Below are 26,949 nucleotides of genomic sequence, written 5' to 3'. Positions count from 1 at the left end.
TATACTATCCTTCACTTCTCACCTGTAACTCTCAGGTTTTGTTTAACTATACCATGACTTTTAAATTACCAGTATTGATAACATTTACAGTATATCCTATCTTCGTTTTATGAAGTCTTGGGTGTTTTTAAAATATGTATAAAATCTTGTGGGTGTTTTGTTTGTGTATTTCAGAGACAATATCTCCCACTGTTGCCTAGGATAGGGTGCAATCATAGTGAGTAGCTCACTATAGCCTCAAATTCCTGGTCTCAAGTGGTCTTTCTGAGTAGTTGGGACTACAGGTGCATGTCACCATGCACAGCATATTTTTTTAATTTTAAAATTGTTTTTAGAGATGGAGTCTCCTATGTTTCCCAGACTGGTCATGAACTCCTGGCCTCAAGCAATCCTCCCACCTTAGCCTTCCATGTAGTTGAGATTACAGTAGGCATAATCCACCATACCTGGCAAAGTCTTGTTTTCATAAAGGCTTTTAAAATAAGCCTTGTTTTTAAATAAAGTCTTGGTTTTTAAATAAAGGTTTGTTTTATAAAGTCGTGTCCTTATTAAATCTTCTAAGCTTTGTTTACTGGTTGATTCTAAAAATTAGAAATGAACAGCATATAGAACATTATTATTATATTGATATTATTCATTGCAAATTTAGGTATTATGACTAAACCTCAGGAGAAAGAAATGTAAGGAAAACTTTGCCACTCAAAGGAAATGATTTAAGAATCAGAGTATCCAGGCACAGTGGCTCACGCCTGCACTTTGGGAGGCTAAGGTGGGTAGATCACTTGAGGCCAGGAGTTTGAGACAAGCCTGGCCAACATGGTGAAACCCTATCTCTACTAAAAATACAAAAAATTAGCTAGGCGAGTGGTGCATACCTGTAATCCCAGCTACTTGGGAGACTGAGAGAGGAGAATCTCTTGAACCGAGAATGCGGAGGCTGCAGTGAGCTGAGATCATGCCACTGCACTCCAGCCTAAGCCAGAGTGACTTGTCTCAAAAAAAAAAAAAAACAAAGTAAACTTAATTTTCTTTTCTTTTACTCTAATAATTCCTCAGCATCATGCCATATAAAACAGTTTACTTTGTTTCATATGTGGAACATGACTTTCTTGTACAAGTTTTTGTGTTCTTCCTGAAGTTTCTTGTTGCCTTTTTTCCACATTACACATGAAACATAGAAACCTTCCTCATTTCATTAAGGTAGTCCAGCTTCTCCTCTTATGTCCCCCACCCCCAGTTCAGCTCCTGTTTATCTGCTCTCTCTTACTTGATTTCTCAACAGAAAGGTATTTGACATCCTAGATTAATCTTTGTGATCTCTTACTTTTTTTCTCATACTTTGTTTGCTCTACTTTTAAGTCCAGGCTTTTATATTGAATGGAGGGAAGGAGAGGCAATCATATTGTTAATTTCCTCTTGTTCTCTTTTTGCATAAAACCATGTACTTGCTTTATAGATACCATTCCTTCATCAATCTCGGAGGACTTGAACTAGAATTTTAAAAAATTTTTCTTTTCTAAATTATCTGTTTTTGTTGGTCCATCACTTTCTTTTTTCATCTTAGTCCTATCTGATGCTGTTGATTTTCCCCAGGTATCTGGCCATCACTGGTGATCTGCACATACTCATGAGAGAAAGACTAGGCTGATGAATCCAAGTAGCTCCTGTGGATTTCCTCTGTTGTTAAGTGGGGTTTTTCTTGAAAAGATACCACACTGACTGGAAGGATTTCTGTGTTAGTGGGTAAGTCATGTCATTGGGTAGGCTTCTTTAAGGGCAGAGAGCACAAAGGTAAATCAGGGTTCCACTCCCATTATCAGAACAGGAAGGCATGTTCTGGGGAGTGAGGGGGGGTTACCTGGGGGGGCATACCTTCACTAAGAGCATTATCTCCACCCTAACTGTTAACTTTCTTCAGCCATTCACTTGCAACTGTCACCACATCAGTTTCACTGTAAATGTGCTCTGCATTGGGGAGCAGCTATTTTGTATAGATCCTTCTGCCCACTTCCCTCACTGGTTTTCCATAGCTGTCAATCTAAGCTACTCCGGAAACAATGGTGTGTACCTGTGTTACAGCCCTTCGTACTGGGGCTCATGTATCAGTACTCACTCATCTGTTCATACTTTTTTTATGCCAGAAATTTGTCTTTGATCTGGTGATGATTCCACCCTAGGAATCCTCATTTGCCATAAACAAATAGGCCCCTTAGGCTATTTAGGATTTTCTGGCACTTCTCGTTAGAAAAACTCATGCAAGTGTTGTGGGGTATGGAGGAGAGAAAGCCTTTGAACACGGACAGAAATCATTTTAGATTCTGTTCTGCTACTTACTGGCTGTGCTAGAACATGACATTTATTCTAAGACTGTTTCCTCATCTCTAAAGCACAGATAATTCTTTTTTACTGAGTTATGGTGAGGATTAAATGAATAAAATGTTGACAAATAATAGATGTTCAAATGTTAATTCCTTTCCACTGGAGTGCCTTTACTTAAATACCTTGGATTTAATAGATAAGAATATATATACCTATTTGATTAATATATAGTAATAAAATATATGTATCTATTTGGTTAATACATAGTACTAAATAAAATCTATCATTGGACAAACATTCTTTTAATTATCTTCACATTAAGCTCAAATACTACTTTAGATATGACTTAATATGTGACCATGTCCTGCTTATCTGAGATCATTTATTTTAAGGTCTTCAAAACATAGTTCTTCAGAACACGGATTTCTTTTGAAGTGTTTTAGTTACCATAAAATATGTCTATTCTCTTACATCTTTAATCTATTTAACTAGATTAACTTTTGTATTATCATTATTACAATTGTATACATTAGTTTAGGACAACCACCAAGCTGATTTTGAACATACTTCAGAAAATTTGCAGTGCACTTTTCTCCCAGTAAAATGCAATAAGGAAAATTTTCAAATAGAAAAATACATACTCACCTACACAGAGGCCAGGGTAAAGAGCACAAAATAAATGCACTTACTTGTATTGTACTTTGATCTCCCATTTGTCCGTTCTTTAGATAAAATACTAGCTCCTTTTGGACTTGAAAACAAGTCTCCTTATAAGGAAAATAAGTCATGTGTGACTAAGTGTAGCCAGTTCAGATTTGTGCTAATTGTGTATGTGTTGTAACAAGGTTCTTCTAACTTTTCAACTCCATTCTTGAACTGCTGTCTTATAAAACAAAAATTTTCTGGTAGCAAAGATTTTTCTGGAAGGTGAAGCAAGAGGAAGACGACATTATGAAAAGAAGGAACAATGCTTAACTGAAGTTATAGAGTTTGAAGTATCATTTGAGGGAGAAAAGTAAAACTCAGTGGTCTTTTGTCTCAGTTGAAAGGAATAGTGGACTAAATTTATTTTTAATCACAATAAATATTAATATTAGACAAGTTGTATATCTATTTTCCTCTGTTCTATTAAAGTTGTAAATTACTATATCAACAGTCTTAATGCAAACATGACTTCTATTTTAACCTTCCTTAGAATGTGGGGCAAAAATACATAAGAGTCATCAGACAGAGATATAATCTTGTTGAGGAAACCAAATGATTATATAAAAAGATTTGTTTTTAAAACTTCATTAAAAACAAATTTTAAGAACAAACCCTAAACTGTTCACAGTGGTGGGTACTTCTGAGGATTCAGGAAGTGGGATGGGAGAAGTGGACTTTCATTCTTTAAAATTTGGTGCTTTTGTCTTTTTCAAAACAGTAGTGCACCATCTTTATCATTCTGGCAACTTGAAAAGCTTTTTTTAAACGTCATTATCCTATAGCCCAATAGTGCAAACACACAGAATAAAGGAACTATGTGGTAGAATTCACACATCAGTATGGCAGATAATAAATACACAGATTATTTGACCTAAAGGAATCTCCAATAAAGGATTCCTGATAGCTTAATATTCTTTGCCACAAATGTCTGCCCAGTTCTTTCTTATTCTCCTACTTGGCAATTCTTGTACATGTATTCTGCTCTCTTCCTACACTTAGTAGCTTTAATTAAATTCTATTTCCTTGCTCACAAACAATCTCCTGAGAGAAAATCTTTTAAAATGGCATGTATTTTGTTTGGTTAGCAAAGTGCTTTTAGCACTTTCAAATTAGTTTTCAGTATTTAAGAATTTGGAGATTCCAGGTCAGGGGCGGTAGCTCACACCAGTAAATCCTAGCACTTGGGGAAGCCAAGGCAGTCAGATCCCCTGATATCAGGAGTTTAAGACCAACCAGGCCAACATGGTGAAACCCCATCTCTACTATAAATACCAAAATTAGCCTCCAGCTACTCAGGAGGCTGAGGCACAAGAATTTCTTGAATCCAGGAGGCAGAGGTTGCAGTGAGCCCAGATGGTGCCACTGAACTCCATCCTGGGTGACAGAGTGAGACTCCATCTCAAAATACAAAAAACAAATCAAAAAAAAAAAAAATTAGAGATTCCAGAATCTCCAGCTCCTCTTTGAAGATCAAAAGATCTGACAACGCAGGACCCACATTCCAGCATGGCAATGGGGAGTGCTTACAGCTGACCCCTTAGCCTGGGTACACCCTATTACCACCCCAATAGGACTGCCAGGGCCATGTGCCATTTAGCATGGCTCTTGCACTGTCTTTTGTCTTACAGGAAACAGGAAAGTAATTTCTTATTTACGCTCTTATTTTCTTAAACGGTAGGGAAAAATGAAAAAAAAAAAAAAATCAAGCAGGCAAGATGTTTCCAAAAAAGGGGAATATTTCTTTGTAGAAATGAAGATGATTTACCTGTGTTTACTATGCAAACAAAGGGTATCTATGCTGAAAGACTCAATAACCACAAGAAGGCTGCATGCAATAGAGAAAAGCAGGAAAATAATGTAATGAATTTGTTTTTAAGTGGGAACAAAATTAAATAATTTTGTAAAATGCAATACATATAAAATAAATATTTTCCTATTTCTAAATCTACTTCATTCATTTTTGTGACCTAATTGGCTCTGCAGTTATTTGAGTTTGACCCCATATTTAGAAGTACCCCCATGACACAGCCACACAGCACCTACCCCTGCCCTACTGCCATGGTCTGAGGAAGTAAACAACAAAGCTGTCCAGACCAGCAGTGTTTCTTTTCCACTTCCTTCCTCTTCCTGCTCTGAGCCATAGTCTACAAAGGTAAGGGCAGCAGCTGTAAAAATTCCTGTTAACACTTCAGCTCCCTGCTCCTTCTTCCTACACAGGGCCTCTCTCTCTAGGTGCACAGACGGACAAAATGCCCATATTAAGAGCTGAAGCCTCCCCTTGTTAATGTGGTTCTATTCATTTTTCAAGGTCATAGGCCTTGAGTTACAGCTGTAAACACTCAGGACAGATCTCTAACCCCAACCTTGACCCCTGTGGGAGGGAGCAGAGAGCTGGTTCAAGACAGCAGCCAAACCTAACAGGCATCTAGTTTGCACAAACATCATGAGCAGATCAGTAGCTTCAGGGTGATGCCAAATACTCTCAAGGTCCCAATTTTAGGAGAAAGGAAAGGAGACTCTGATCGACTATGTCTGAGTCCAATCTGCATCCCTAGGACTGATCACAGTTCAGATCAAGTCCCCAATAAAAGTTTCCTTTATGTAAAATGTAGTTCTATTTTCTCTAGAGCCAGCAGGCATCTATCCTCAGCTCCCCCTCATTACTAAGGTCACCCTCTAGTAAAAAGGCTACCTTGTCTTGTGGGTCACAAAATGATTCCACATGGCTTTTCTTATTTGATTCAATCAGGAAACTTGAAAGGTAGGTAGGGTTGGTTTATAACATCATCTCCAACGTACAGAAGGGAACGTGAAGTGAGAACTTAAAAGAGCTTAGTGTAACATATTCAAGGTAAAAGAAAGAGTGCTGGGCCTCATGTTTACTACACTTTTATCCAGGCCGCCATAAACCAGAAATGTGAACAGGGAGATAAGACTAAAAACCATGACACTGTAGCCCTTTACAGAGAAAAACATGTTATCCAAAACAGATGTTCTTTAACAAAAACCTTGTTAAATAATTGGGGAACAGAATTCAGGAAAAAGAAATTAAGATTTAAAATATATTTTTATATAGAAATTTTTTTACAAAGATTTTACAACATAGCAAATCATTATGTCATACTGTAGAAAGATGAAGCAAAGGATTAAACTCCAAGGATAAAGAAAGTGCTCACAGCAACGTATTACAGTCTCCATGAAAGTGCATATAAACAGTTAAGGCAAAGTACCATCTTGGTACAGACATGTTGCAAACTGACTTTTAAAACAATTTTTTAAAATATATACAAACTTTCTTTTCCTCTATTCTTCTCAAAGGCATTTGAAAGGGATACTTTTATTAATATTCTTGCTGTAGAACAATGTAGAAATAACTTCTGGGTACAAAAAACAGTAAAAATAAAAATATTCTACCTGAGTGTGTTAAAAGTAAAACAAATGATTTGTAAAACAAAACCTTTACAAGTGTGGGCTTTCTACATGTAACTTGCCAGACTGAAGGTCTACACTCCCACATTCTAGACAGAGATCACTAATGACGGTAACGTGAGTTAAAGTAGGATTCTTGCCCTTCTGTGTAGCTTCTGGCTTCTAGGTTCTATGACCAAACTATTGACATATTTGAAGACTGTATGCAGTCATCGTGTGATAAATCTACTGTACAGCTTTGCTTCTACCTGCAGCTTACATGATAACCATGCTCTGAAGTGCTACATGTGCTTAATACAATATGTTGCCCCATCTGATAATAAAAATACAAAGGTGCTCTTTAAGCTAAACCATAAACCTTATTAGAGAATTCTAGTTAAGTATTTTCTTTTTCCACATACATGTAAATACCTTAAGATCAATAGGATAATACTGGTTATCAAAATTTAGTCTTCATACTTAAAAGAATTTGTTTGTAAAATATAACTAAATAAGATGCAAAAAAATAAATTGGCCAGTCTTGAACAAGAGTGGGTTTTACAGAAAACTGACATATCTGAATTCTGGTACAGATAAGAATCTGCCAAAGGATAACTGAGCTCGCGTGACTAACCACTCTTTTATGTCGATTCCATCTACTCATGAGAAATAGGAGAATTCAGTGTTATCATTATAGTCTCCGTATTTCAACTGAGTTTTTCTTTTCCAATTTTTTTTCCATGTCTAAACATAGGGAAATTAACCAGCTCATTTCTGCTGACTTAGGTTTCCTAGATAGCTTTTAGTCCTCAAGGCACAGCTGTGGTAAAAAGAGAGAAATACCCAGTCATTTATTGGAATTCTGCAGTACAAAATAAGCACATGTGCTCTATACAATTTAGTAACAGGATAGCAACAGTTAACTGTCTCAAACAACAGATGCATTCGCTTGATTTTCTTTCCTAACTTCTTTTGCATCAGGACCGCAAGCAAAGAGCTTGTTTCCTAGAGTATTTTGGGCAAATCGGAAATACATAATGTGGCCCATTGCCACAAAGGAGACTGAAATCAATACGAGCAAGCCAAAAGCTTCAGGATTTGGAGCCAGGATGACCATGATGAAATGCAAAAGATCAAGAAGATAGTTCATGGAGTTCTGTACACCATTTATAATGCCTCTTTCAGATTCGATTACATTTTCTTGCAGCAACTGTGTCACAGTTAAATCAAAGGACCAAAGACCTATAATAAAATATTTTTTAAAAGATTAGATTTTAGTTTACCAGCATACATTTCAAATTACAGATAAAAATCTGTTGACATATGCAAAATATACATTTTAGCCTAACTGCCTTTAAATCATCTTATATATATCATAGCCTTGCCTTAAGAGAATTATTTTTCATAAAAAAAATTTGGTTATTAATGCCTCAATAAATGATTTTTACAGTCCTCAGAGAAAAAGAAGTCTAATCTACAAACTTCTTAGTTCTGTTTTTCTGTGATTATTCATACTACAAAAACAAAACTTTGAAATTAAAGACATAATAAATCCCATTATAGTATAAGTACAATTATTTTTAAAGTTTCAAATGACCTAATATATGGCTATGGTTGAAGTATAAGGAAACTTATTTATTTATTTATTTATTTATTTATTTATTTATTTTTGAGATGGAGTCTTGCTGTGTCTCCCAGGCTGGAGTGCAGTGGTGCGATCTCGGCTCACTGCAATCCCTGCCTCCCAGGTTCAAGTGATTCTCCCACTTTACCCTCCCGAGTAGCTGGGCTTACAGTCATCCACCATCATGCCCGGCTAATTTTTGTATTTTTGTAGAGATGGGGTTTCACCATGTTGACCAGGCTGGTCTTGAACTCCTGACCTCAGGTCCACTCACCTTGGCCTCCCAAGGGATTACAGGCATCAACCACCACACCCAGCCAAGTGTAAGGAAATTTTAAACCATTGTTACATTACTGCTAGAGTTCTAAAGCCCATACAATAAAGCTGTCTTGCTTGGAAATTAATATCTCCAATAAATTAATGAACTTCTTTGTATCACAAGGTAAATACAATTTCATTTCAAGAGTGAATTCAGTCAGAGATAATTCATCAGTACTCTATTAATGATTACTTAAATTTTGCTTTGCAAGAAGTCTTTACATTATGTTTCCTTCCAGGGCTGTAAAACCCATTTGTGTGGCAAACTATGTAAGTACATATCAGCTAGAGAAGACATTTGAAGGATTTTTTTCTTACTTTCACATCTTCTTTTAAAGCCAGAAACATTACCTTTTTAGTGTTGTCCCATGGGAATAGTCACTAAACTACAGTTTCATTGTTAGGGTTGTTGCAATATCAAGACTCTACTAGGTGGCAGTATAATTGATATAGCTAATACCTTTTATAAATTAAATTACACTTAAAAAATAATCACTTGAGCCCAGGAATTCAAGATCACCTTCGGCAACATGGCAAAACCCCATCTCTACAAAAATACAAAAATTAGCCGGTCATGGTGGTGCATGGCTGTAGTTCCAGCTACTTGGGGGACTGAGGCAGGAGGATTGCTTGAGCCCAGGAGATCAAGGCTGCAATGAGCTGTGATTGCACCACTGCACTCCAGCCTCAGTAACAGAACAAGATCTTGTCTCAAAAAAAAAAAAAAAAAAAAAAAAAGTAACATTTAAGATACTCATTTAGAAAAAATTTTCAAGTCTGAACCATGTTTTAAGTATATGTACATAATAAGGTAACAAATACAGGTTTTCAAACTATAAAATATATTTAAAAATAAAGTACAAATATAGAAAATAATTTCACAACAGTGGATTTTGCTTAAATTAATATTTAGGGAATATTTCAGATCATTATTAATGGATTCTCTGAACTCACATTACAGAAAGACACTTTAATTCATACTTAGTTCATTAAAATACAAAAAGAGATTTCTTACCGATTCTAGCAGCAATGACGCCTGCAAACAGCAGACTGACGGAGATTATGGGCACAGATTCAGTACTTGTCTCCGGGACCATATTAGCAGAATTAGACCCGTTAGACATGTGTATTTCAGTTGTAGTAATGGTTTCAGGTATCTTGGTAGGTGTAATTGACTCTCCTTGAATGAACCTTGATCGGATATCTTCAAAAGGAGAAACAGACAAGTCCAGGGGGCTTCCAGGCATGAACACAGAGATCACACACAAGATCAAACAGGAAAGCTGTGCCAGTCCTGAGATCAGACCTGTCCGAACCAAACCACATTTTCGACGTAGCCAAGTAAAAGCCACAGTTCCCATTATTCCAGTTATAGCTGATGCTCCCATCAAAATACTGAGGATTGAACCACTCAGTCCCTGAGTATAGGCGTACCCTGTGGTGATGCAGTCGAAGCCCAGGACAGTCATATAAAGGAAAGCAAGACCCATGCCAGCCAGAAACACAGGCTGGTTGTAGTAGGAGACCCATCCATCTCGGAAGGTACGGAAGGGCTCAGCCATCTGGGAGGCACAAGTAGGCTCTAGCTCATGTTCAAGCTCATGGATGTTAGAGCCTTTCACATCCATTAGATGAGTTCCCTCCATGGGTTTTGGCTCAGTATCTGTTAATAAAAGGTATCATTATTTTGTTGGAAAGGACATATGGAGATAAAAGCCAATTATTAATAGTATTTTTTCCTTCTCCTATTCCCCTCCCTCAAGGGTACCCTTGGTTATACATTATAAAATGTATTTTCTTTTACTAATAACTTAAGAATTACAGCCAAGGAATAATCATCAAGTGCATTTTTGTTAAATAAAATACTATTGATCTATCCCTCTTTTCTTTTCTCTCTTTCTTGCTCTTAGGAATTATACTCACACTAAAGTAAACAGCAGGAAAACTCACCAGATAAAATATAAAAATTGTCTTAGAAAACACAGCATATTATTTTCTAGGTCCCTGCAGAGCTGGGTGAAAGATTCCATTTACCCAGAAGCCCAATTTCCTCTTCCCTATGAAGTACCCATCTTTGTGTCCTCACTCTACTGTCCTACGAATGACCACATAACACCCTCCTCACAGACTTCAAGGGATTCTCTCGATCTCTTTTTTTTCCCCCACTTTTTTCCCAGTCCTATGACTTAGTTTTGCCCAGCCATCTCTCAACTAATTGAACCTCTATGACTACTGCTCACATCAAGGAAGAGGGCCAGGGCACCCATTCCAACCCCACCAGATTCAACCCAGAGTTTTCCTCCAGATCCTCAAAAACCTGTTCTTGCCTCACCTACCATAGTGATATATTTAACCTCATCTGGCCCTCACTAGTAATAAAACCTGATACAAATTCAAAGTAGTTCTGATCTTCACCAAGATTTAAGGTCGGAACATGAGAATAAAAGGAGTAATCACTGTGTTTAGTTTACCTTTGTGTAAATTCAGCTGTTTCAATTCAGTTTCCTCTTCTTTAAGAGCAGCTTTCACAGCTAGAGCAGGGGTTTTTTGGTAAACCTTCCAGAGTAGAAAGTACTCCACACACATGGATACCAAGTTCCATCCCGAAATAAAACCACAGCCAATGACTGGGGAGCCAAATGTCATAATCTGGCCAACAGCCATTGGGGCCAAGATGTTGGTTAACTGGTCAATCCTTCGAATTGTGGCATTCATATCTAGAGAGGCAGGTGAAAGAGGCAGGTAAATGTGCAAACCCATCAAAGACAGACTGCCCATTTACACAATACAAAGCTGTAAACCAAGAGTATAGATTCCTAAAATGTTATTTTCTAAAGCACATTTGTAAGAGAACCATTTTGTTAGAAAAACATTTGTTGTTTGGGTCAAGTCCCACTAAATTTGCCTCAAAAATGACAATTTTCTTGGGATTGCATAAATCAGACTAACAGCTTTTAAAATGAATACAATAGTGACTCTACATTCATTTTTTTTCAACAAATACATGTTAAATGCCTATTATAAGCTAGGCATCATTCTCAACAATTCTTAACAGCATAAAAAAGACAAGTAATATCCTTCCCTGTCTTCATGGAGTTTACATTCTCACAGGATAACAAAGGCAATAAATCAACAAGCATAAGTGTGTGTGTGTGTGCATGTGTGTTTATATATGCATATATATGCATATATATACAAGCATGAGTGTGTGTATATATATACATACATATGTATATGTATATGTATATACATATACATATGTATGTATATATGTACATGTATATGTATACATATATGTATATATACATATGTATATGTATATACACACACACTCTTATATTTGTATATATTTGTGTGTATATGCTTGTATATATATGTATATGTACACACACATATACATATATTGCATATGTCAGATGTGCTCAGGGGAATGTTCTAAATAAGGCAAAGTATGAAAAGGACTCACTGAAAAACAGAGAGCATCAGAGAAAAGAGAAGCACTGAGAAGAAACACTGGCTTGGTCACATGAAAGATTCTGGGGACCTCAAAAAAAGGAGAACAATAAGAGCAATGCCTGAATAAAGCTGATTTAAGAGACTAGTGCCAACCCTAGGGGACACCATTTGTATTTTGAGTGAGTCATATTCTGGAGCACAATGTGAATGCTTCCCATGGCCTTATGGAAAGCAAAGTACTGCCCAAAAACAGAATTGGAAATAGACAAATCCTTTGTTTATGTTTTGCCAAAAAGTAGAACAAAGAAATAGAGTAGTAGAGAAGGAAGTGCGGTAAAGATAGGGATTTTTAGGAGGAACAAAATTAGAGCATGATTAAGTGCTGCCTGAAATGATACAGAAGATAAGGGATGTAATCTGAATCTACTGCATAAATGGAGGAGTTGTTCTTAGACAGGAACACAATTCATCAATAGTAACAAGAGTAGAGGCCAGGTACAGGTAGGAAGAGAGATGTGATGGTGGAATTACATGGAAGCTCTCTTCTCATTTCTTCCATTTTCTCAGCGAAATACAAAGCCAGGTCCCACTGATGAAAATAAGGGTAGGGGAGGAGGACCTGAACGTGTGATGAGAGAGGGGAAACAACTGTGAAATGGTCCCCTAGGAAAGTGGAGAAGGAGAGAATCAGAGAAGAAAGTGTGATTATCTGGAAGCATGAAAGGACCAACTCTGCGGCTGTGAACCTCAAGTGAGAATACTAAGCAAGGTCGTGTGTTTTTTTCCAGCCATGCTCTACTGTGGAGAGTTGGATTTAACCATAGTCTTACCAAATAAAAGTGACAAAAGGAGAGGGGGTCAACTGAGCTGAGGGTGTATATACCAGGAGACGATCATATAATCATGACTGGCCTTGAAATTTAAGCTGGGTAAGAAAGAGACAAGAGAGAGGTCATGGACAGTGAAAAGGCAGTGGAATGAATGGTTTGCAGGTGCCAACCACATTGATTGATTGTTGAGGCTTTGGTAGCGAAGAAGTTGCTGGAAAGACAGAAGGTGGTTTTTCAAGATATGGATGCCTACGACTGAGATTATGGGAGGAGAGAATTTAGTGGTGATAGATAACAAGGTCTAGAGTTTGACTATGGGAATGTATACCTGAGTCAGGGTAGAGGACAAAATAAAAAGGAAGTTAAAAAATGTCCAACACAAAGAAATGATAAATGTTTGAGATGATGAAGATGTATCTCCATCTCATCTGATCACTACATACTATAAGTATCACATCACTGTGTACCTCATAATAAGTACAATTATGTATCAGTAAAAAAAATTAATAAAAATAACTAAAACCAAAAGTTTTAGAACAAAAAGAAAGTGATCTACTTTCTCATTCCCTGTCACAGAACAGAGTGAAATTAGTGAGACAAGTCTTAAACAATCATTTGGGTTAGTTACCTTAAGGGAAAAGCAATACGTGACAAAGAAGTACATTAACAGAAAATTGCCTTTATTCCTTTGTAATTCTTCCTGGTTCTCAATTGCTTTCCAATTAGTCCTATGAGTATATAATACATATATGATAACAGGAGAACTTTGACATATTTCACCTTTCACTTGAGAGGCAAAGGCAGCCTTCATTGATCTTACACTTGACCGCCTCTGCAGAGGCTTCATTACCATCTGCCTCCCACTAACTAATAAATTTCCAACTCATATGCCAACAGAGAAATGTGGAATTCATCCAAATAACTCAATAATTGGAATCCAAAGAGCAAGTAACTAACGAAAACATATACTTGAATCTTAAAATCTCAGAACAATGACAACAAATTGTTTCAGTTAAAATTATTTCTTACTCTTTCCCTACTTCAGTTTTCAAGAGCTCACGGAGCTTCCCAGTGTCACCAATTTCCATCTTTTACATTGTACTTAGGAAGTTAATAATATGTAGGTGTCAGTAGAAATGTTATATTAGAAAAGACCTTTTATTTTTCCGATGCAGAATGGATTTTTTTTTTAAAAAAAGACAATCATTTTACTGGTAGCAGACTAGAAAAAAATCAGTCTTATGAATATGCAAATATATGTTCTTTACCAATTGTTAGTTAGTCTTACAGAAGCACACAAATATGTGTTCATTTAATTCCAATTTAACTGTTCTCAGATACAGCTGTGGCACAGAACATAACATTAAATAACTACTTCTATTATAAAAGGTGTATTACATTTCATAGAAAAAAATTTAAATTTGCTAGCAGGTTTGTCTACTTCATATATGAAATCAATTTTTAATCGATACTGCACAAACACAGAATTTATCTGCCATACTTGATCAAGCTAACTGGCAGACTATTTTTTAGAATGATGGGCAAGAAAAATTTCAGAAGATACTAATAAAGAGTGATCCTCAGAGGAAACCTCAAAAATCAGCCTGCATAAACACAAATCATTCCTGGCTGGAGTAGGTGGGTCTGTGTACAGAGACACAACCTCACAGGAACCCAAGGCAGCAGCTGGAGTCCCTTCTAGATGTACTTTCCCCCTTCTTTCTCCCATTTTTCCTTTATCCTCCTCCTTTTCCTCTGTTCTCCTTTAACTTTGCAAGAGCAGAAATGGCAGAAAAAATCCATAATTAGACACTTGCTGACCTTCAGAACTAAAGAAGTTTCTGTTTCTTGTTTTGAAACATGTAGAAGTTTTCCTTCACTTGTCCACCAGCCCACACTGCTGGCTGGCTGTGAAAGAGCACCACTTAATAAAAGTTAACATAGACTGGACAAGAGTTCAACAAACATCTCACTTCCTTTCCTACACTTGAAAAACTTCAGAAAGTTAGAAAAAGACTGCCTAGATTCTTCTACTCTGCAATAATTCATAACATAAAGAGAGACAGCTGAAAAATGACCAGTCATATTTTTGTTGTTCTTGGACGTCACTTCATAGAAAAATCCCACAGAGTTATGTGGGAGGTTTGTATTTTTTTATATATATATGGATAAGTTAAACATTCTGGTTAACTTACTTTTTCATATTTCAGACTTCACAGAGTCAAGTTAGTTAAGATCAGCTAAGTGAAATAAAATCATTTTATTTTATTTTCATTTTATCTATAGCTGCTGCACAAATTAAAGAAAAATCATTGTAAAAGCCAACATTCTCCTCTAAATATATTCCAACAAATATATATGTGATCTGTTGTCAAAATATATCCTTTTGTACCCTTTGAATTTTAAAACATGGATATATTTTACATGCTTTAAATAGTGTGTTAAAAAGAGAAAGTAAACAAAGAAGGACAAAGCCTTATCTAGTTCAATGTGACAAAAAAGACATGAAATTATTCCTCATTATAAATGATCACAGGAAGAAAAGTAAATGAGAATCATGATTTTAGCTCCAGAGAGAATTTCCTGTGATACAGATTCACACATGTTAAACTCATCTTACACACACACCATCCTTTAAATCAATCACTGTGGAATTTCTATCTCAATGATAATACTGCTACCACAAAGTGATGATTTAGGCAAATTCTTCTTCTAGACCTTCCACAGACTTTGTTCTCCTTCACTCACCCCTCCTTTCTTTTTTTTTTTTTAAACCAAATGGTCCAAACAAAGCTGCCTGCTAACCCCAGCACATAATCTGCCTTCTGTATCCTGGGATAAGTCATTTAAGTCATCAAGAATGGTTTACTTGTCTGTCAGGATAGTTAGGCAATGCATTTGTTACACCCATTATCTCAGTAATCAGCAGAGATGAATCAGCTGATCTGACAGGTAGGTAGGTGTACCCTTCCTTCTTTACCCTGTGTAATTATCAGTCCAAATTGTATCTGTGTGTCTTATGAGGGGAAGGCAGGGAATAATGAGTGAGGGAGGTTATTCTGAGCCTAAGTAATATTGACGGAATAGGACACGTTGCTTTGTAAGCATTATTCAGATTTTCTTTGACCACTTGTTTATATTTCCAATGAGCAACTAAGATGGTAAGCTTCTTAAAAACTGCATTCTATCTTCTGTTTCTTTGGTATTTGTAACAGCAATTATATTACACTGTACATAATGTAATAGAAGTTATACATTAAAACTTTAAGTTAGAAGAAATTAACCTCTAGAGTCTCTTCTACAATTAAGTTCTTTCCATTTAGTTTAGAGGAAAATAATACCTATATGATTGATAAGCACCAGTAATAACATTCATAGGTATGACCAGTAAAATCTCATGTCAGATTTTCACTGTTCTAAGTATTAACATTTAGAAAGTTGATTGAATTTTCTTTTTTAAAAAAAAGGAAATAAAAAGAAAAAGTTATTCCATTTGCCAAGTTTGGGTAGGATAAAAGAGAAGTTAGCTATCCTACAAGTTAACTTCATAACAGGGATAAATCTTAGCACTAAAACTGACAATAAGGTAAGAAAGAAAGTATGCTTTCAATTTGTGGTTCCTAAAAAAATATCCAGAACAAAAATAAAATACAGCCTCATTTACCACCACTGATTTAAAGTGAATCCTAACAGGCCCATTGAATTGAAAGAGAAAACCAAATTACTTGCTAGTTTGCTTCTGTCTTCTCCTGCAACAACAACAATCCAGTCCCTTTGGATTGTGATTGCAGTAGCAGTACTGGCCAAATTTGCAATATTTGCAATAGTGATGATCAGGATGTAGCAGGAAGTCTAACGAATGACAAGAAAAAACTGAGTTATAATGTCAGTTTACCACACTGTACATATGACATTAAACAATGTAGTTTAAAATGGTCTTTGGTGGAATAATAAAAAAAAATTATTTTAATTTCATTTATAAGAAATAATTTTACTTTATACATATGAAACAATGAATACCAGCAGTCAAGTTAAAGGGCATAATGTCCTAATCTATATAATCTTTATCATCTGTACTATACATAATATAAAAATTATAATAGTCATGTGAATACAGTTATCATAAAATGTTAAGACAGTGGTGGTTTTGATCATTTCTCCCATAAATATTGCCTTTGAAAAGAATGTTGAAGGAGAATTGAGAACACCTGTATTTAAGTCAGAGTTCTGACACTTTCTAGTTGCATGACAATAAGCAATCAACTAATGTCACTTTGTCTTAATTTTTTCAACAAAATGAAGGGAATAGACTCAAAGATTTCTAAAGTCCTACCCAGCTTTGTAACTCTGTAATATCAATCCAAATATACATAAAAAGATTCAATATGACACCAAATGCATTGTTTCTACCATACCCCATCACTCTCCTCTTTTCCATCAAGCTCCTATGAAATCACAACATGAAAAGTTATCTAGTTGACATTCCCAAACAGAAGTAACAATTATTATTGGAGGAACACAATCATATGAATAACATTTCTTAAATAGCACGAACAAAGTATAGGTCACTAAAAAGCTGAAAACAAACAACTGAATTCTATAGTAAACTCTTAGACATGCCATTAAAAACCAATAGGACAAAATCTAAATTCAAACAATACTTAATAAGTGCCTGTTGTGGGCAAAACAATGACAAAACAAACTATAGGGGATATGACAGTAGACATAGAAATCAATATTAAAAGGTCACATCTGCCTAAAGAAAAAAAAAAAGACACTCCCTAGCCTTAAAAGTACTTTCATTTTTTTACCATTACCAGATATTCAATTTTTTGCCATGAAGAATCTCATTGAGAACTTACGAGAACCCATCCATGGTACATGGTAAGAAGCTCGTGTTTATGTAAGAAAACCATCATCAGGATGATTCCACAAAGGATGACTGAAACGTTCTGTACCACCAGTGAGGTCTGGGCCACTGTGCAGAGGATGAGACAAAGTGTTCATTACATCAAAATGTGTCAGTGGGACTGCTCTTATCCTCACATCATTGTTCTACTATATTAATGCACAACATAATAATTACAAGATAAAAGAAAATCTTTCTGAAGTCAATCCTGCCTCAACTACTCCCAATATGACCCAGAGGATCACACCAGACCAGTAAACATGCAAACAAAATGAAGTACAAGTTTTTCTGTTCATTGAAATCTGTCATAATGACCACATTTTCATTTAGTTTATCTTCTTGGAAGCTGAACATAAACAGGGCTGTAGTATGATATAGATATGATCCATATTTCAGCTCTTTGTTACTTCAGCAAAAACAAGAACATGTAGGAGGTTAAAGAGGAAGTTATGAAATCCACAACCTCCTATATGGCAGGCTGCATCTGATAACATGGTATAGATAAATAGGAAAGACACACAAAAATTTGCCAAGAATAAAGCAGCAGTGTATTTCTTTTGGCATACTAATGCTATTTGCCATTGCTACGAAATTCTAAGCTACCCCTTCCATCTCAGATGGCAATTCTCTTAACATGAGGCACCCATATAGATAAAGCACTGGAGTAAGGACAGATAAAGATTCCTGGTAGCCTTTTTTCTTCCACTCAGTAGATAGATGATCTAGGGCAGGATACCTAATGTCTCTTATGCCTGCATCTAGAAGGTGAGGATGGTAATACCTGTCTTCCTTATTCTATAGAGTCATAATGATGCTCAAATAAAGTACTTATGAAAGCACTTTGGAAAATATAAAGTTCTATATGTAAGGGATAATTACAGCTCTTGTCTTCAAGGATAATATAGTTCATCCTTGCTTGGAAGGTCATATCAAAGACCCAAGACAAAATAAAACACTTTCTGAAAGAAGTCTGAAATAAAATCCCAACATATAATTCATTAATTCATTCATCCATTCATTCACTGGATAAGGATTAGATGCCAACTGAATGAGGTTCTGAGCTTTCAGGACCCTACAGAACAGAAAAAGAAAAGGTATGTGAACAGATAATTGTATCTGTATAAGTGCAACAGCAGAGGTGTTAACAAAGCCTCAGGGAAACACAGAGAAAGAAATGGTAAACTCAGCCTAGAGGTATCAGGAAAATATTTCATAAAGAGTAATATATGAGTCAATTATATAGGATAAGTGGGAAATTGTTATCCTACCCCACTTTTCTTCATCCAATTCAATATTCTTTCCTAATCTATGATTGTAGTGCTCAAAAATTATTAAAGGTTTCTGTGTATAATATTCCTGTGTTTCTATGTATAATGATGCAAATAAGTAAATTTTTTTCTAGGTTACAGAAGTTTTTTCTATATGTGTTCTGGTCTGCTCATTCTAAAAGCAGAAATATGTTTATCTAGACTATTGTCCTAGTAGCACCAAGTCCTGGAATTTGATAATCCTGTTGCTCTGTGTCCAGAAGCAGTCATCCTGCACTGAAAGAGTGACACCTCAATTTTTTTTCCAACATCTAAGTCAGATATGGCAAGGTCTTGGCATTGAGCAATTCAAGAAAATTTACCCTGAATGATTATCCATATTTCCCTTATATCCTAGATAATTTAGTTGCTCAATTACTTTCTTTCCCATATAAAATGACATGATTTCAGTACTAATGCTTAGAATAAATATCAATATATTATTATTTCTTTTTCTCTACAAAATTTATAATTCAGCCCTTTGTGATCCAGGCTCAACTGCTCTCCCTTGAATCTATAGTTTTCAATTCCCTTACATACACTCTTACATGAAGCATAGTAACCAAAGAACAGATGTCACAGCTGTCTCAGGAACATCACACTAAAGGGACTCCAGTGCAAGTCATAGTTAGAAAGGAAGCCCAAGTTAAGCAAACTTTTAATGTTTAACATGTTCTCAGAAAAGTGCTACAAGGTTAATCATTAACATATAAAATGTATGAATAGCAAAAGAATAAAAAAAAATCTATTAGGTCAATGTTCAGGCATCCCAACTTTGTGTGGGAGCCATGGGACCCTCCATTCAGAGGTGGTGCCATCTAAGGCCTCCTCCCTCAGGTCCGTGGTGTGCAGACATTCACTGGATTGGTCATGGTTGTTGCTCTCTTAGTTTGTTGTTTCCTTTGTTATGGAGGTAGCTCAGGCATTGGTCCCATGGATACAAGGGCTTAATTATATAACAACACTCACCTTTAAGTCTAGCATTCTTATCCACCCAGTCACCAATGATGGCTCCCAGGACCAGAACAGACCCTGCCACCACTAGCCCGTAGACTGCTGTCAAAAGGAGGCTGTTTCCATAGAGCTCTACCAGAAACACAGACACAGCAAAGTGCCACATCCGATCTCCCTTAAATAAGAAGAGAAAATGTTTTGATGGAATATTTTTTGTTTCTAGTCTATTGTACTCAGGAAGTTTGCTTCCTTATCAAAGCGGCACTTCCTGGCTACATTATGAGACTTTCAAAGTCAATAATTACTCTTAGATTGAATAATGATCAGATGTTAAAACTGTTCATCCCAGCACAATAGAAAATATTCTTGCCCAAATATTAAGTAAACTTGAAAAGGCATGATATTAATGAACCGTACATTCTCTTTGTCATTCTAGAAAAAAAAAATGCAGTTTCCAGACCCAAGATGACTTTTTGAGATAAAACTTGTTCTCCTGTGTGCCGGGTTTCTCCTGGGGCCTGGAATTTGCCTATCTTGATTGCAGAGGCATAAAGTCATTTGCTTTTGACCAGAAATCAATTACAGTATAATTCACAAACATTAGTATACCTTGAACATCAAGAAAAAGTCAGTTTCCCAATTTGTAAAATGACAGGAATGGACTATATGATCTCTAAGTTTCCTCTACACCTTATATCCTAAAACCTATGAGATTTCATAAAGTCAAAATTTGAAAGTCATAAAACAGCAGAGTGATCAGAAACAGGAGAGCAATAAGGGCAAATTCTGGTACCACATAAACAGTGATGTCAGAAATAAACGTAAATGCATAAGTAAGTAGTTACATTAACATTTTAATACAGATGAGTTTTGAAAGGGGAAAAAAAGTACTTATTTCTTCACACAAACTCCAGAGAATACAGGGAATTTTGGAGTTCATTACATGAAATGTGATTTAACAGAAACTTTTAAGTAAATTAGGCAAATTAATGTCATCAAAAATCTATAATGGACCTTATTATGAGATTTTAGGCTCCATCCCTGACTTCTGAAATTAACATTAAGGAGGACAATCATATGCCATCATAACTTATCTCTAGGAATCACTATAGGAAACCAAATTCCAGGCCTCACAGATTTACACTATGGAAATACTTATACTCCTAGTTCTTCCCAAAGTCTGTTACCATCTTCATGAAATATCCATGTATTAGAAGCAAATACTATCCTGGCATGTCAAATGATTTTAAATATTTAATGAGGCCGAGACAACAATTTTATACATTCGAAAATTGATGCGTGTTAGCAATCATTTACAAGAAACTTAGTGTAGACCAGTAGTTCTCAACCAAGATGACTTTGTTCTTCCTACCCTCACCCCACCTCCCTGGGGATCATTTGGCAATGTCCGGAGTAATTTTGAATTGTCACAATGGCAGTGGGGGGTGGAACTGTTACTTAATCTTTAACTTGAAAAGCAAATTTAGATTTGATTACAATAAAATGAGGTGGGGAGTGGGGAGGTACTTTATTATTCTACTCTCCATTCCTCTGAATAGCTCCCAAGGAAAAGACAAAAACACATAAATGTCCCAAATGATAGGTTGCCTCTGTGAGTGAATTTTCTTTCTTAACATACATGTTAAGAAACACTTTTCTAATACTGTTGCTTCTTTCTTTTTTTCTTCCTCTTATTGTTTTTTAAATTGTTTTAGAGTCCTCTAAAGCAGGCCATCAAAAGAAATGCTATTAAAGTTTTGTCTCTTGCTTATTCTTGTATGTCATACCACCTCTTTGATGGAGGGAAATAAATTGCTGCCATTACCCCAATTTCCAACAGGTTTAGGCTTTAAGAAGCAAGAGATTCTATGCTCACAAAAACTCCCAAGAATTAGGTAAAGTCTACATAAATATTGACCAAGTACCCATCCTTCTTTATTTCCATTTCTTGCCTTCCCACCTGTTCTTACCAAACTTGGATGACCTGTTTATGTGCCCATGTACCCCAACTGGACTGAGAGCTGAAGACAAACCTAGTAACTGTCAATGACTGATCATGGTCCTTAATCCACTTAATAAATACTTACTGAGTGGCTACTATGTACTCAACACTTGCAGGCACGGGAGCTTCAGCAGCCCACAAAAATCACAGTCCATGTTTTCATGAAGCTCACATTCCGGTGAGCAGAGACCAAAAGCAAATCTAGCACAAGGCATGTGTTGCTGTGAGGAAATATAAAGTAGGATGGAGCTGGTGGCGACAAAGGCCTCCATGGGCAAAGAAGCGAGGCCTGTTGGAAGCAAGGGTACAAGAAAGGCAGATATACTGGGGTTTAAATGGAGAGTCTATAAGATAATGATATAAGATATAAGAAACTGGTCCCTTCTTTTAAAGCCCATACTAAATTGTATTATAAGCTCCTTAACAATAGTATCCACTTCTTTTTTTTTGTTTTTTTGTGTTTTTTTTTTTGACACAGCATTTTGCTCTGTTGCCCAGGCTGGAGTGTAGTGGTGTGATCGCAGCTCACTGCAGCTTCAAACTCCTGGGTTCAAGCAATTCTTCCACCTCAGCGTCCAAGCAGCTGGGACTATAGGTGTGCCTCATGACACCCGGCTAATTTTTAAATTTTTTGCAGAGACAGAGCCTCCCTATGTTGCCCAGGCTGGTCTCAGACTCCTCGGCTCAAGCAACACTCCTGCCTCAGCCTTCCAAAGTGCTGGGATTATAAGCATGAGTCACTGCACCTAGCCAGAATCCACTTCTTAGACTATCTTGTATTTTGATAGTACAGAGTAAAATGCATTGATCCATTGGCAGATAAAACTGAAGTCAGAAATAAAAGGCATTCAACCTCACACAAAACTAACCTGAGGAACCCTCTACTCCAGTGCCCCTATGTTCACTGCATAGGAAATCATGATTTGTCAAGGTGCGCAGGGAAATGCATACGTACACACACACACTACAGAAACATAAATATTTTGTTGTAATTAAATCAGGCAGAGTGCCACATAAGAGACAAAACACAAAAAGTATAATTACCTAGTGTTAGAGACACTCCTCTTTTGCACTCCTTTGCAGTAGAAAGGAGTAAAAATCCACTAAACCTTATATGGTTGTAGTTGCTGCTGTTTGTTTACTTTCTCATGAGAACTTCCTTTGCTTGACTTACTGTAAAGTTGGGATAAGCATCTGTCACCTTTCTTGTGAGACTTTTAATTAACATGACAAAATATCCTCCTGGAACAACCACAGTGCCACTTGTTTTCTGGCAAATCTGACCTCCTAACCTATTAACCAAAGGTCACATAAACCATAATCAGTATTTGGAAGTGAGCCATCTTCTTCCTCTAAGAGCTAGGCCACACCACAGGCTGAGAATTTCAGATACTATTTCCATCACCTGTTTTTAACACTTAATATTTATTGAATTAAACTGGAGGAACAAACTATTGCTTTAGATTTATTAAGGGTTGTTTCTCTAGGTTTCTACTTAGCATCATCAGCTGTGGAATTAAAACAAACAAACTCACACCAATTCCACTTTGTTTACATGTATTTGCAGAGTCATCTCTGTGTAAGCCACTGGTAAGATAGGAGCTTGCGTTTCTAAAATGTCATCTATAAACTGCTATTTCCTAGAGAGCCAATAATGTAGCTTAACAATTTCTCAAAGGCATTGGCTATAGATTTCCTCTTACAGTGGTTTCCATCCATGTCTTAAGGATGATCCAATAGAAGTTTCCAATGTAAAAGGAAAATAACATTAAAAAAATTTACTCTCAAAATTTTATCTATTTACAGTTCTTTTTAGTTAAATATGTATGAGGCATGAACAGAATATAGCCAGTTTTATTGCTTTTAAATAAGAAGAATAATTGTTTAACGTTAAAGATTCTAATCATTATTAAACATACATCTAGCATCATTCTAGGTTATTCTTTTTCGGGGAGAATTTTAAGAGCCCAGACCTACAGAAACACTAGGTCTCTTCCAAGACTACCTAGAAAGTCAGAAGGAAAACTGTGAATCCATTACTGATATTCACTGGATGATAATTTTTAAGATAGCCTTGGATGCCCCAAACATTATCTAACTGTAGATAACATTTTTAAAGACCAGAATTTTTGTCACTCAGATATTTGTTCTGGGCAGTCATTTATGTTTCAATTAATCTTCGAATGCTATTATTAGCCTAAGTCAGTCACTCTACCTATTGTATTCTCATGGTGCTACACGCTGGAACTAAATTTTAACAAAAAAAGAAAACAAAATATTTTAAAATGTGAAGAGAAGGTATATAACACATCCATCCATTTTATGTAGCAGATATGTCTATTTACTAAGGCTACTAATGCAACATACAATTTAAAAACAAAGGAATTATTCCTTTCTTTGTTAATCTTGTCTGGATAGTTGTCTATATAAACTACGATGATCTGATAATTTAGTTGCATTAACTAACTCTCATGGGGAAATAACATCAGTGTAAATAACGTTTTCATTAAAGCATGTGTACTTGGATGATTTATTTCTTTAACTGCTTGGCAAAACTGGTAGTTGGCTTAATACAAATGGCTAGAACAAAAGGAAATAAAACATTGCGCAACTGTGTTGTAAGAATGTGCATTCTCACTTACCCAAGTGGAGAGAGAATGACCAAGGTAGAGGAGGAATTTTGCAGAGGTCAGGTAGTCGGCCAAAGATCCTGCAAAGACACAAGCGGGGAGATAAAAACGGATCGTAGTCACTTAATGAGCTGAGGGCAGAATGCTTATCCCCTTGATCTTATTAGAACATGATTATTAAAAACTACATTGTGGGACACACCACGTACGTTTTATCAAGTTACCTATGAACCGAGGTATTTCGTTCACTTAATACCATTCACTTAAATTCAGTATGACCTAGTCCATAACTGCCCAACTTCACATTTCACATACAGTGAAGAGACTCTTGTTTCAACATTTTTTTGTTTACACAAGGCAATCCAAACGGCCCAGTCTACTCCAACCATGCCTATGTGCAAGCCCCTTTTCCCACACTCTGAATTTCCTTTCTTCCTTAACGTCCACAAATATGAATCAAAGGATCTTTTACAAAGCTATGGTTAACAGCAGAGCCACATTCCTGCAGAACCTGCGTAGAGCTGCTTGTCTCCAAAGCCCAACCTGGGTTTCCACCACTTGCATTTGGTTAATGCCACTCACCACAGCATCCTCTCTGGCGGTTGTGTTCTCCTGCCCTGGTCATGACACTGGGCGGCCCCGCTGGCTCTTCGGCGGCTGCTATCGCTGCTGCTGCTGCTCTCGCTGAGGTGCTTGTTAACAGGAGTGCAAGGAGCTGGAGGTAACACCTCTAAAAACACAACAGACTTGGGCAAAAAGACTACAACGACTTTGGCAAACCACAAAAGAAAAGGGGCCCGGGGATTTTCCTTTTTCCTTCTTTCCAAACTTAGCTAACACTGTAGCTGAAGTTGGAAAGGCAAAGCCTTATAGAAGCGGGTTGGGAGGCTCAGCAGGCCGTCCGAGCCTAGCGGACACCCCAGCCAGCTCTCGCCGCCGCCGCTGCCGCCGCGGTGGGCCGGGCCCAGCTCTTATACCGAGGCGAGGGCGGAGCTCCCTGCGGCCACCGACTGGGGCCGCCCAGTCCCCTGCAGAGCCGCCCGAGCGTCCCCGCGGCGCGAGGCGGCCTCCCGTCAACCCTGCGCACCGGGCCATCTCCACGCCCTTCGCGGGAGGAGTCGCCCGCCTGGGGCGCAAGTATCCAACCGGCCGCAGACACCCTGAGTGGGCTGCGGGGACCTTCTCCTCGACCCGTTCCACTCGCCGCGTTTTCCCTCCCTCCGGGGGTCGGCGGTGGGGCTGGGAAGGGGAGGAAGGCGCGTGGAGCCGGCGGGGCGGTGTCGGGAGGTTCTGCGCGAAACCAGGCGGCAGGTGCTGGAAGAAAGCGCTGCGCACCGGCTGCCTGGCGGTTCAGGGAAAGGGCGGCCGCCGGACGGTCGTAGTGCCAAGCTCCAGCCCGAGCTTGGAGGGTGGGGATTCCTTTTTTAATGAAAATAATTTTTTAATACAGGTATCTAAATAAATATAATTCATGCCACAGAGGCCACTTTCCTGGCCTTCCCATTCCGGCCCGCCTGCGGGAAAGAATGTCTTTCCTTCCCCGGACTGCATAGCAGAGCTTCCCTCAAAGAACCAGAATCAAAGGGCAGGAAGGGAGCGCAAAGATCAGAGTCCAGCCCTCTTCAGAGGAGCAAACGGAGGCTTGCAAAAGTGAAATCCCGCAGCGAATTACAGACCTACCCCTGTCCCCAAACTGGGTCCTCCAAATCCGTCCTGGAGACACAAGGAGGACGCTGCAGCCCTAACAAGCCCTTCACCATCATTCCCCTTCCTTCTGTACCCTCTCACCCCGCCCCCATGCGCGCGTCCCTTCCCACCTAACGTCCAAATGCCCCAGTGGTAGGCTTACCAGGAATACCGGTTATCCCAGTTGTGTCTCTGGATCTGTCCCTGTCCAGATAAAGCCATTCGGTGGCCTCCTGCAGGGGGAGGTGAATGACTCTAAAGAACACCGGACTCTAGCCTTGGTTGACTTCGTTTATCTCTTGCTGTGCAAAACCCCTGGGGCATACTAGCCCCTTTGGCCAGCCGGTTACCTTATCCTTCTCAATCTCACCAAAATCGCGGGAGTGGATCCTACATATTGAACCTCCAGCCTCCGCACCTTGAGCTCAGGGCACACTGACACCCAGTAGTGAAGGGAGCCACGCATATGCGCCCTGTATCTGCACTCTTAATCAGGAGCCCCAAAGGTCTACGGGTGGGTGCCGCTGGATGACGTCGGGATGTGGTCTGGAGGGTAGAGATAGGGGCTTTACAGTTTAACTACCGCTCTTAACTACTTTTTTTTTTTCTTTTCTTTTCAAGCCCTCTTTTTGCCTTTCTTTCACAGGACATTCAAGTTCTTTCTCCCAATTTAGAGAGGTTTTGGTTTGCTGATGCTGGAGAATAGGGTCATTTATCCATGCATCCTTGAGAATAAGCCAAAGTATACTCAGATGAGTGAAGTAAAGTGAAGGAGTGAACTGGTAAATAAACTCTCCACTT

The 26,949-nt window shown here is 37.7% G+C and overlaps 1 protein-coding gene across 2 annotated transcripts; it reads right to left on the bottom strand.

The window, feature by feature from the left end:
• Nucleotides 1-6,072: 6,072 nt before the first annotated feature.
• Nucleotides 6,073-26,217, bottom strand: SLC40A1 (solute carrier family 40 member 1). Of its 2 annotated transcripts, XM_012464106.3 has the most exons (9): nucleotides 26,143-26,217; nucleotides 25,045-25,192; nucleotides 24,475-24,542; nucleotides 19,846-20,005; nucleotides 17,523-17,638; nucleotides 16,386-16,512; nucleotides 10,846-11,091; nucleotides 9,390-10,037; nucleotides 6,073-7,674 (listed from the first exon to the last, which is right to left on the bottom strand). In XM_012464106.3, the coding sequence occupies exons 2-9, from the start codon at nucleotides 25,085-25,087 to the stop codon at nucleotides 7,361-7,363; spliced, it is 1,722 nt and encodes a 573-aa protein (XP_012319529.2). In that variant the 5' UTR covers nucleotides 25,088-25,192; nucleotides 26,143-26,217; the 3' UTR covers nucleotides 6,073-7,360. The 2 variants fall into 2 exon arrangements, with proteins under 2 accessions (XP_012319529.2, XP_064229325.1); XM_064373255.1 differs by lacking the exons at nucleotides 24,475-24,542; nucleotides 25,045-25,192; nucleotides 26,143-26,217 and adding an exon at nucleotides 22,877-22,893.
• Nucleotides 26,218-26,949: the final 732 nt, after the last annotated feature.

The sequence above is a fragment of the Aotus nancymaae genome, unplaced genomic scaffold (assembly GCF_030222135.1).
Source record: "Aotus nancymaae isolate 86718 unplaced genomic scaffold, 86718_ANA_hifiasm-v0.15.2.pri h1tg000008l, whole genome shotgun sequence".
NCBI lineage: Eukaryota > Metazoa > Chordata > Mammalia > Primates > Aotidae > Aotus > Aotus nancymaae.
This window is presented reverse-complemented; position numbering and strand designations above follow the sequence as displayed.